Genomic DNA, 12,940 nt, shown 5'->3' on the forward strand with positions numbered 1-12,940 from the left:
TTTGAAGTAGTTATTTTAAAAATTAATAAACTCGTTATTCATAATAATTTTTTTTATTTAATCTTTGTGTAAAAATCTTTTATATTATTTGTACATAGGTTACCTACTTTAAATTATATATATATATATATATATATATATATATATAAAATATAATATAATATAAAAAAGATTATTTTTATTTTTATTTCAATGATTTTTATATTATTTTTCTTGTTCAATATATAAAAAATCAATTAACATGTTATGTATTTGTTGAATATTGGACAAAAATTCAAGTAAAGACTTTATTTTCATTTTTTTATTTATAAAAAGTCATAAAAGTTAAATGTGAACAATTTTTTAAGATAAAATCAAAATGAGACGTAAACTAGAATAGAAAAAAAAATAAAAACCTACTGTAATAAAGTTTTTAATTATTTTAAATAAGATGTATGATTAATTGCTTGTAAAGAAAAGAAAAGAGGCAACAAAGCGAAGAAGGGTTGCGAGGGGAGAGAGGCACGTTGAATTCGGAAAGAGAGAGAGAAGCAGTTAATGGCAGTTAGAGCGGTGGTAAGTTGGTTACACGTGGTTACTCATTCCCCTGATTAACTTAACCATGGTTAACCCAACCTCTCCTTCTCCCATGTACGTGCTCTCTATTTAAACCGCTTTCTCTCTCGCACCATATCCATTTCCTCCTTCTTCTTCTCTTCTCCCTCTCACTACACACAACTATAAAAAGCGTAGAGAGTACTGTGTGTTCAGAAACTGCCAAAAACTCACGCAGAGAAAGTACAAGTAGAAGGAGAAGAAGCACAATGAAGCTGCTCTCTCCAAAATTGTTCACTCTCGCCATTCTGCTCGCGGCGGCGCTGGTTTTAGCTTCCGCCGACGCAGTCAGTGACAATGAGATGCAGAAACATGAAGCCACGGAATCAAGGTATCTTCGCAAACAGAGCAAAAAAATAATAAAAAAAAAGCTTCACCTTCAAGCTTCTAGCTTCTAGCTTGCTTGCAAATTTAATTTTCTGAATTTTGATTTTTTTTTTAATTTGAAATTTTCTGTTTTATATTTTTATTTCGTAATGAACAGGGACGTGGTTGAAGAGAAGTTGCGAGTGCAGAGCTTGAAGAATTCGTCAATGGCAGAAAGGTTAGTGTTTTCTGCTACAACATGGTGCTTATAATCTGGCTGTCCACGTGGAATTGAGATATAATACCCGTTGGATTAGTCGAGCTGTGTTTTGAGCTCGGAGGGGAACTAATCTGTGCCATTCGATGAGATCCGATCTGAAAAATCTGAGCCGTTGATTAATGCTGCTATCATATCTTAGGAGCTTATTATTTCGATTACATTTCTTAAACGGTGTCATTTGAACTGTTCTGCTCTTTGTAGAGTGTAGTTAATCGTTTTTAGTTTACAAATTTTCAGGTCAGGGGGTGCTTTAAATGAACATGCAGTTGATAATCCAGAGGAGATTGCTTCCATGGTTGATGAGTAAGATTTCTCTCTCTTTCTCTTTTTCCTCTGTTTCTGTGTATTAAATTAATTTTTATTATATAAAATTTTGCTTTTGTTTTCTAGTGATATTATTGGTTCCTATAGTATCCCATCTCATGATAGGTCATGTGCTTAGTAGATTAGTTTATCTGTTTAAGGTCTCTTTTAAATTTTATTAGACTTAGAGAAGAGTGCTCACATGCATGATCATTTAACTGAATTTAAGGATCAGCAGAGATTCAGCACGGCAAACCCACTTGGCTTTTAGTATTAACTAATGTAGTAACAATTATTGAGATGCATGACCAAAAGAAGGAAAATACCCTTGATTATTAGTTTCTTGTGAATCCTCCTTTTGGAATAATATTGGATAACCTTTTTATTCTTTTTTTGGAGAATTTTGCCTTTATGAAAACTCTGTCTAAATGGTTAATCTAGCTATGTGTTAATTGAAAGCTACTAGCTATATGTGATTTTCCATTGTTGGACTTACCCCAAAATTTGTGCCTATTTTATACAAGGGTGATAAATATCCACATCAAAACAATGCTAAGGGAATTTAGAGCAAATTTCCTTGCTGGAACAATTATCACCTCTAGAAAATAACATCTAAAAAATTCTAAACTAATAATTGTTTGGGAAGGACCTACCATTTTTTAAAGTTTTTATTTGTTATAGTACTCGAGTAATAATTTTTTTTAATCTAACGTATGTTGCCTGCACAGAAACCAATAACTAATCCAAGTTTTAGTATTTTGACTTAAAGAGTAGTGCACAATATTAAGTTAACTATACCAGAAGATAAATGTATAGTTTTATACACGACGATATTAGTATCATGTGTAAGAAAACTAGAAAAAAAATACTCTTTGATTCTCTGATTAATGACCCCTTATTCTTTGATGCCTTTCACACTCTGACGTATTTAACTAGCAGGATTGTTATTCCCTTTAGTCACGGTATCATTAATTTTAAAATTCTCCCTCTCTTTTTCTTCTTCTTCCTAATTAATAAATGTAGTTCTTGCTTTAATTAAGTCTTCACGTTCTGAAGTTCCCTTACTGGGTTCTAAGGAATCAACCACCATGTTCTTTGCTGATGAGATCTCTTAAAAATTGAAGCGTTCATATTCTATTTGCCAGCTTAACCACATGCCAGTGTCGCGAGATCCGACCATCTCGCTCATCATGATAAATTTCTTGTCTTTATTATTTTTTATTTTCCTTATCCGAAAATTGTTTTTCCAAGTACAAACACCTTTTTGTACCTAAAATCCAAGTTTCGTGACTAATTAATGACTTCAACAAGTCATTGTGTCTTATGTATACCTGCCATTTAACTTCCTGTTCACATTTGTAGACTAGTGGTCCCCTTAATTGCTTCTCTAATCACATTAATTGGTAGAACATGCAGTAGATGAAAGTTACTTAATTTCTTCTAATTATTACTTTGGTAAACAAAACTATTTTAATTATAAGCTAGGATATATATACATTGTCAAGTTATAAATATAGTAGAAATTAATTAATATATGACCTACACAGGAAGCTTTTGATGGTTAGAGTAATGCTGGTCCTTTTACTATTCAGTCCTCGCATATTTTTATGCTATTAGATCTGATTAAATTTATGTACTACTATATTGCATTGCATGCATAGTTTTTAACAAATTAAAAGGGCTTTCAATGCTTGATGAAAATCAAAATCATGAGATCAGTCACTCTCCATTCTCCAATTGCCTCGGATAAAATAATTGCATCATCATCCATTCCACATGATTAATTGGTCCTACGTACAGTTCCATATCATTAGATAAAGACTTTTTTCTGTGTATTATTGATTTGCCTTTTGCCATCTTTATATCTCTCTGCCAATAGAACCAAATATATATCCAAAGTTGAATTCAGAGAGTGTTAGCTAGGAACTTATGCAGTAGCCACACTCCCACATTATCGTCCAACAGGGTGGGGCAATGCACATGAATGGGTTCCTCCCTCCAGCCTGTCTGCAAGAAATAGCTCCAAATTGCAGATCAGATCTGGTTCCACCGTAACACTTTTCTAGTCATAGTTGTATTTTGGCCGATCTAGCTAGCAGCTGCTGCTGTCTGACACATTATGCTATTCAAAATGAGACCCCCATGAGCTTATTAAATGACAATGAATCAGGAACCTATTAATAATAATAACGCTTTTCACACACCGACACCCCAAAAAGTACTAAGCAGAAACTAGATCTTGGCATTTATTTCCTAACAGAGATAAATTATGCTTGATTCCAACCCCCGATTCTCCGTATGCACCGTATCATTCTATCCGTATAGACCCACATGACACATCCACTAGTCTCATCTCTTCTCAGCCATGCAGGCACATCAATGATACTAATTCATACCCGGCCACTTGCGTACTTATTAATTAAACTGTTAATTATTTATTGAGTTCATTTTCTCATGACATCATTTAATTAGACACTATCGTGTCACTGAAATAGCTAATCAACTTTATTTAATTAATATTTTAGTTTTTTTATACTGACCATAATTGGTTGCAAATCTTATACTAAACGCAGTTTTACAGCAGGCAATGACAAGGGCTGAGAAATGTAATTTAGGATATTCCAATAGTTCAAACACCTATTTCATATTCACTGTTTCCTTTTGTTTTCATCTTTTTCTCAATTCATATTAATTATTATTTATATATTTTCCTCTCTTTCTCTCTATATATACTTGTTCGCAATGCCCATGAATTGTTTTTCATTTAAGGACATATAGATGTACTTAATTAACATAGCCATATTGATCATGATCAAATTATCTAATGATGCAAACCAAAAAAAAGCAACAAAGAATCGATGCAAACTCCCAGCAACTGGGTCAAAAGTCAATTCTATTAATTTGCTTCTTGGTGTTTTTTATTCAAACTCCCATCGAAAATAGATTAAATTTTTTTACAAGGGTTTGATTTTTTTTTTAGAGTTAGTAGGATTGATTAAGTGGCAGATAATTTAGTAGTTTGTAACAAAAGATCTTAAATTTCAACCTTATTGCTGTTATTTTATAGTAAAAAAAAATTAATAACGAAATTGAAGTCAAGAAATTAATCAATGCAACACATTGAAGTCTCGTTTGCATGATCTATAAACAAGTTTTTTTTTTTTAACGTGTTTTCTAATTTATTTATTAATTTACCCAAAACAGGAGCATACGCAATTACACAGCTCGAAGGAACCTGAACTTCTTCTCATGCGGGACCGGGAACCCAATCGACGACTGCTGGCGGTGCGACAAGCGGTGGTACGCCCGCCGCAAGCGCCTAGCCAACTGCGGCATCGGCTTCGGCCGCAACGCCATCGGTGGCCGCGACGGGCGGTACTACGTGGTGTCGGACCCTAACGACGACGACCCAGTAAACCCCAAACCCGGTACCCTCCGCCACGCCGTGATCCAGGACCGCCCCCTCTGGATCGTGTTCAAGCGCGACATGGTCATAACCCTAAAGCAAGAACTCATCATGAACAGCTTCAAGACCATCGACGGCCGTGGCGTGAACGTCCACATCGCTTACGGTGCGTGCATCACCATACAGTTCGTCACCAACGTGATCATCCACGGGTTGCATATTCACGACTGCAAGGTAACTGGTAACGCAATGGTTCGGAGCTCTCCCTCGCATTATGGGTGGAGGACTCTTGCTGATGGCGATGGGATCTCCATCTTTGGCTCGAGTCACATTTGGATTGATCATAACTCGCTGTCGAGTTGCGCTGATGGGCTTGTGGATGCTGTTATGGGGTCCACTGCTATTACTATTTCCAACAACTACTTCACTCACCACAACGAGGTATATAAGTACTATAACATTGGTTAATTCTTTCTTTCTCAATTCTTAGCTTTTTATTACAATGTTCATTTTAGTTGAAAATGCTTTATGATATTCTTTATGTTGATTTTGTTTTGATTGGGCTCCACATTCTGCAGGTTATGCTACTGGGTCACAGTGACTCTTATGTCCGTGACAAGCAAATGCAAGTAACCATTGCTTACAACCATTTTGGGGAGGGTCTTATCCAAAGAATGCCCAGGTAACTAACATCGGTCTTTAAATGGAGTTTAATTTTGATTGGCTTTTACTGTAAAAAAAATTGTGAACCAATTATAAACACTTGGACATAAGTAATTTTTATGAAAATTAATAATTTTATTATATGTGACGATAATCTGGATAAAAAATACTTACATTATCCATATGTTTTAATTAAAATTTTATTATTAATTATTTTCCTTTTTTATTTTTTGAGAGAGGTGGGGGTCAGATATTAGTATTCTTGGGTATTTGATTGGTGTTATGTGGCGAGCCTTGGGCCAATTGTTTAATGTTTTTCTGTTGGGCTCTGAGAAGCCCATTTAAAATTTCACAGGCTCCAAAATGAGGTTCATCAAACAATCCAAATATAAGGTCCATTAAAGGGAAAATTTTCACAAAAAACCAATTTTCAGCTCATACCATGTGTCTGCATCTTAGGACTTAGGAGTCACCTCTTTTTTGGGAGAAATTATTACATAATCCTGAATCTTCATAGTCTTAACCAATCTTCATATAACACATAATTAAATATAATTAACTTCTTTTTCATAAAAATTGTCAAGATCACATGTAATGATTGAGACCTTAAATAATAATGATAGATTCTGTATCTTGTGTTAACAATGGATGAATGATTGATAATGCAGGTGCAGACATGGGTATTTCCACGTGGTTAACAATGACTATACCCACTGGGTAATGTATGCAATTGGAGGCAGTGCTAATCCCACAATTAACAGCCAGGGTAACAGATACCTCGCTCCTCTGAACCCTTTTGCTAAAGAGGTAAGATACTTGTAACATTGTTAGTTGTGGCAATTTATTGATCATGGTAATGAACTTTATGCTTAATACTTGGAACTTCAATGTGGATAGGTGACAAAGAGAGTGGATACAGGGTCATCCGTATGGAAAAGTTGGAATTGGAGATCTGAAGGAGACCTTTTGCTCAATGGAGCCTTTTTTACTTCATCAGGAGCAGGAGCTGCAGCAAGCTATGCCAGAGCCTCAAGTTTGGGGGCTAAATCATCTTCTTTGGTTGGTACCATCACATCTGGAGCTGGTGTTCTTAAATGCCGCAGGGGTGTCATGTGTTAATATCAAACACACTACTACAACCAAAAGAGATTAAACCCAATTGGAAAAAAACCAAAGAATACTTTAAAAAAAATGAGGCAGAGAAAAGCATAAAGGAAAGGAAGAAAGAAAAAGTTTCCTTCCTTTTTCCTCTTATTATTGCGTTGTTATAAATGTACTACTGATTGAGTTTGCACATGCAGCAACACCTGTGATCACAACCGTTGTTTGTTTTCTCACTACTAGTTAGATATATCCGGGAGGGGGGGGGGGACACTGTACATTTTATTTGAACTGTTATCAAATTGATAACAAATGATTGCTTGCTTAAAAGGCATTTCTTCCCACTTTCACAATATATTGTCCACTTGTGCGAGAGATTTCCCCATAATTTTCCAAGGGAAACGAAATATATTCTCTCTTCCCCTTAGTTTCTTTCTGTCTTCTTCCCATGTATCCTCTGTTGTATGGTCTTTGAGACTTTGTCCACTAGTGTACCTCAAATTATGTTTGTGACCTTCATTTAGTAAACGCTTGATTTCCCCCTAATGAAATGGGCAAAAAAGGGAGGTAAAATGAAAAGGAATGTATTACTGAAATAGTTGGTTGTGTATTTGTTTAAATCAGAATATTATCATCTCTTTACTTATGCCTTTGTTATGTTCATGCTTTTCCATTTCAAGATTTTTTTATATAAATAAAAATGATATAATTTATGAGTTATATATATTTGTGTCATCAGTGTAGAAGTTTTTATATTTTATGATAATTATTATAAAAATTGAAAAGCTTATCATATATATAAAAATTTGTAACTATATGACAGTGTAAAAAATATTTACACTTCTATGAAAAATGTTTTTAAGACATAAGTAATTATATTCTAAAAATAATATATACCAAATATGTGAAGAGAGTTATGATTATCAATTGAAAAATTAATTGAGAAATATATATATATATATATATATAATTTAATCATAATAGTTATTAAAACTTTAATTAACGGTTATATATTTTATTTTTTTACAGTGCATTTTTATTTTAGAGACACCAAATTTAGAAGTAGTAGTAGTTTTATGGATTAGGCTTAAGTCCCAACATAGAGTCTCAGATATCATGTTTTTAGTGCATATTTGGTTTGCATTTAAAATTATTGTGACATGTATTTTAACGCAAATCTAACAGATAAAAATAAAATAAAAATGAAAAGAAAGATCTTACTTCTTTTATAAAAGTAATTTTGTCTCAAAAGTAATTTTTTCCTTATTTTCAAACATGTTATTTTGTAGACCTTGGTTAAATACACCTAGTATTAAAGTCATATCATGGTACTCCAAAAACACCATATAACTCCTTCCCTTGGGCAATTGGCCTTGAATATTAAGATGCTGCCCATTCTTATCTACTGTATATACTTTGTGTATTATTGCTACATTTTTTCAATATAGCTTTCACGAAAATTAATTAGGCTAGCATTTTTTTTGACAGAATTAGACCAGCATTTTATATTAAAATTAATTCGCATGATGATTTATTGGGAGACCAAATGTACAATTAACAAACGTAACAATAGTATATAATTTTCTTTATCTATAAGTCAAATGATTTAGTGATTTGGAGGATGTAGAATAAGAAGACAAAGATGCTTATTCCACTTTAACATTTTTTTCAATTTTTATTATTTTTATTTATGCATTTTATCTTCTACTTTCAAATTTTTAAGTATCCTATCATTTTGTTTAAATTTTTTTACACATTTTATCCATAATTGTACATCAACTTGCTAATATCATATCAAAATGTCACATGTATTGATAATAAATATGGTAGAGGCTAGAAAGGTGGGTCGATGAGGATAAATTGGAAAATAATTTTTTAAAATTATATTGACTTAAGGTATTCAGCTTAAATAATTATATATAACAGGTCATGCAATTTTTATATTTATCTCTTTCCATTGCATCACATATTTATAATTTGTCCACAAATAAAATTTCTCAGCAATTAATTAATTAATACAATGCATTCAAATTTTATACTTATTCTTTATTTAATAAGTCTATAAAATATAAAATTAACATTATGAAAAATTTATACATGAAACGTTCTCTAAGCGTCAATTAATTTTATTTTTTTTTAAATATTTTATTTCTCTTATAGGAATAGCACGAATGTAAATAAAATGTAAAATTCTATAAGAGTGTTATTGATTAATTCCCATTTGCAATGAAAGTTATATATGTATTACGTATATTACTAATTAATTAATTAATTAATTTCTCTGTGCAGTGAAATTAATATAAGTATTAAAAATATTATTATTTTAAATGATTATTGTCCATAAAATATATACTCAAAAGCAACAAGATTTAAATAAATTAATTTTCTAATAATTTAATATTTTTTGTACTAAGGATCATATGTATCATGATACATGCTAATAACTTATTATTTTTTGGTATAGATCACACTATTATTTGTTGGAAGACAATCTTATTCTAGGATGAGTTATATATTTAGGACTCAAACTTAAGACATCCGATTAAAATGGAATAATCTCATGTTAGTCAATCTAGGTATTTTATGATTTTTAATAACTTAATATGTATATCTTTATTAATTGCACATTTATTTTAGGTATTTAATTTAATTATATTAAATTAAATATTATTAATTAAAATTAAAATTATATAGATGGGACAAAACGAGGCATTAAAATTTTACATATATGATATTTAATAAATTTCTATAAAACAAAATAAAAAATTTATAAATATTTATGAAAAACTACGTATATTGAAAATTAAATTATTTGATAACCTTCTATAAAAATATAAATTAACTTATTCTTAAGAAATATTATGGAAAGAGGAAATATATCATATATAATAATTTTTTATCATAGTTATCTTAAAATTCAAATTAATTATAACTTTTTTTTAATTAACTCTGTAAATTTGGAAATATAAAATGGGCGTTACTCTACAAAACCAAAGCGAGTAGTATAAGAAAGAGATAGGCAGTGTGTTTGTGAGGTCCGAAGCTTCCTTCATTGCATCAATGGCTCACTCTGACAACAGCGGGAATGGAAATGACGTGGATGCCCTCCATCTCCATGGAAGGACAACGAGATCAACCGGCGCATGTTAGCATGCTCAATATTGTTATGTAGTATAATGTATTGCCCGATTCCTCATAATAATTTAAATAATCATTCAATGTCACTCATTCTTCATTTTTTTTCTCTTTCGTTTCCTTTTTTTTTTTTTATCAACTAGTTGTTAGTTTCTTAATTTTTGTTATTGAGATTCTCAAACTCATCAACTCTTCCTTCCTCCTTCGTTTCCTTCTTATCCTTCAATCTTTTAAATTTTATTTTGATGGTTAATTCTTTGCTTTACGTGATAGCCTTAAGCTGGTAAGCATCATGCTTTGTTGAGAGATTTTGGTAATGAAAATACCAATGTTATGAAAATCGATCAATTCATCATCGATCTGATGAACACACTGGATCAAAGTTCAGATGAATTACTTACTGATCTAATCAAATTATAGATATTATATAATCATTAATTATTATAATTATTTGTTTAGTATTATCATTAAATTATTGAGACAATTCTTATTTCTTGAGACTAAATATAAAAGTTATTAGATGACTATAAATAAATCTAATAAAAAATATAAAATATATAAATATTAAATTATATTATGATCAATATAATAATAATTAATTATTATATATTATTATGAAGATAAAAAAGTAACATAAGAATATATTATATGTTATTTAATAATTAATTATTAACAATTTAATCTATTATAAAAAATGTAAAAGTAAAATAAAAAAATTTAACTGGATCAAATCACATCACTTGCATTTCGAGTTCTATAGCTTAATAAGAGTGTCCTTGATATTGGATTTCGATAACCCGTCCGATTTTTATAACTATCAGAAATGCTTTGTTTTCAGAGAAGAAGAAAAATAGCAAACAAACAAAATATGATGCTTTACTTTCCGTGATTTTTTTAAAATGGGTGACTTAAGATGAAAGAAACATGTGACACTCACCCTTAATTGTTTGTTTTATACATTTAAGCGGAAACATTAATAAGGTACATTATAGTAAGATGCAAATAATATTAAATGTTGGGCAACTTAGGAAAGTTGTAGTAGCTTATAATTAATCTTTGGCTTTTACTTTCAATAGGGTACAAACAAAAGAGAATTGAATTTATTGAAAAGGAATATTTCCCTTTGCCCCCTTTGAAAAAAGTATCAACACACTTGATGATTTTCTTGTATTTTCTCATCCTATGATGCTCATTAAGACATGTATGACATTTTGTATACACTGTCCTGTTTGTTGGCCTGTTGGGTATGGGTTCTCTGGATGCTTTGGTTACTCTTTCAATTTTAAGTAACATTTTTTCAGCTGATGCTGAATTTGATGGTCTCGGTCTCTTTAAGCACTTCTGCAATCGCTATTGGAACCTCATATTCCTTCCCTTCTTGCTTTTGTTCCAATCTATAATCATTTATAAAAGGGTGAACACCCAAAATTGATCGTCCCAAGTGTGAGACACTATTACTTTAGTCTCTGAAAAGAATAACATTTTAAAAAGTCCCTAAATGTGCAACTTGCCACTTAACTTTTATTTAAAATTTAAAAAGTCATGTTCCTTGAAGTGATAAATTAACATACTTTCAAGAATTAATGTTTAGGACTAGTTAAATTGATAACATAGGAACTTTTGAATTTTCTTATTTTCACCAACTAATATCACAACACTTTACACTTTTAATGACTAAAATGATAGTTTATCCTTTATAAAACCATCCACTTCATTGCTAATGACTTTCATAATTGATTTGAGTGAAGCAGTTGATCCAGCCATGGTTGGTTCTCCCCTTCTAAAGTGTACAGAAGCAAATCAACCAATATACTCATTTTTTCTGGAATTTAATACTTTTAAATTGTGTTAAAATTTTAATACTTTTGAATTTTAATTTCCAAAGGTGTTAACATAATTTAATTTTTGGAATGTATCAAATATATTTCTTTACTTATAACAAAATATGTTCCGAACGCCAGAATTTAAAAAGGATACTCTTAGAAGAAAAATTACAAAAAATAAAAGAGATTTGGAGAGAGAAAATAAAAAGGATACAAATAGAATTACCCTTATCAAAATAAAAGGATTGATAAAAACAGGTTTTTAAGCTTAGTCGCTTAGATGGTCCAATTCTAATTTTATTGAAGAAAAAATTTGGATCCACATTATTTTAAAACAACCGAGACAGCTCTAGGGCCCTTAAATTGGCCCAATATGATTTAAATTTTGGACTTAGATCATGACTCAATCTTACAAAAACAGTTTGTATAATAAGAATTGCTTAATTAAAAGTTTTGTAAATTCTATTTAAGTCATATCTCTTGTGAATGGCTATACCTATCTCCTCTCACCTATCACAACGAAGGTGCATGAGATCTCAAATTAAGGCATGCAGGAGTGTGCCAATGCAGGTGACCCAACAACAATGGCTCCACCCCCTAACAGTACTTATCACAATGCATGTGTATGATACTACAAATTAAGGTGGGTCAAGGATATTTATAATTAAGGTAACTTAACACACACCCTCACGCTTAAAGCTATTTGGCCTGGAACGGGCAATGTAGCTAAGTGACTCAATAACAATGACTAGACTAAGTTCTAATATTTTATTAAATTTGAGCTTAAAGCCTAACTCAATCCCAGGAAGATATATGCAAGAGTCTGCAAATTAAAGTGGTTTTGGATGTCCATAATTAAGACGACTTAAAACTATATAAACTAAGGATAACTTAGGAGTCACTTTATCTCAAAAATAGAGGACACCACTATCAAGTGTGCTTTTTATTATGAGGCTAAAATAATCGCGCGATATCTTAAGAAAAATATTGAATCATTTTGCCTGTGTATGTTATAAATTTTGAACGCCTTATACTAACGTTTGCAGCCAACAAAATCAAGAAGAACTGAAATTTGTTTGGCTTCAAGAAGAACTGAAAAATAGACATGATATAATGTTGCATTAATTTAGGCAAGGTCAATTAGCACATTCAAAATAGAAAACCTCAAGAAGGAAATACGACTGCGCGTGATTTTTTTAAAATGTTTTTCTTTCTTTCTTTCTGTTTTTTTAGGGGTTAGCTACTACAGCATGTGAACTACTCAAACAGACAAATAGCATGGATTTAGAAACTAAGTCTTGTGGAGGGAAAAACAAGACTAAAAAGTAA

At 31.2% G+C, this 12,940-nt stretch overlaps 1 protein-coding gene across 1 annotated transcript; it reads left to right on the plus strand.

Moving 5' to 3' along the window:
• Window positions 1-663: 663 nt before the first annotated feature.
• On the plus strand, window positions 664-7,299 carry LOC100790659 (probable pectate lyase 8). The gene is made up of 7 exons (XM_003530837.5): window positions 664-925; window positions 1,079-1,138; window positions 1,418-1,483; window positions 4,688-5,330; window positions 5,468-5,571; window positions 6,221-6,359; window positions 6,450-7,299. Exons 1-7 carry the CDS (start codon window positions 804-806, stop codon window positions 6,669-6,671), a joined length of 1,356 nt encoding a protein of 451 aa, XP_003530885.1. The 5' UTR covers window positions 664-803; the 3' UTR covers window positions 6,672-7,299.
• Window positions 7,300-12,940: the final 5,641 nt, after the last annotated feature.

Source organism: Glycine max, chromosome 8, assembly GCF_000004515.6.
Source record: "Glycine max cultivar Williams 82 chromosome 8, Glycine_max_v4.0, whole genome shotgun sequence".
NCBI classification, from domain to species: domain Eukaryota; kingdom Viridiplantae; phylum Streptophyta; class Magnoliopsida; order Fabales; family Fabaceae; genus Glycine; species Glycine max.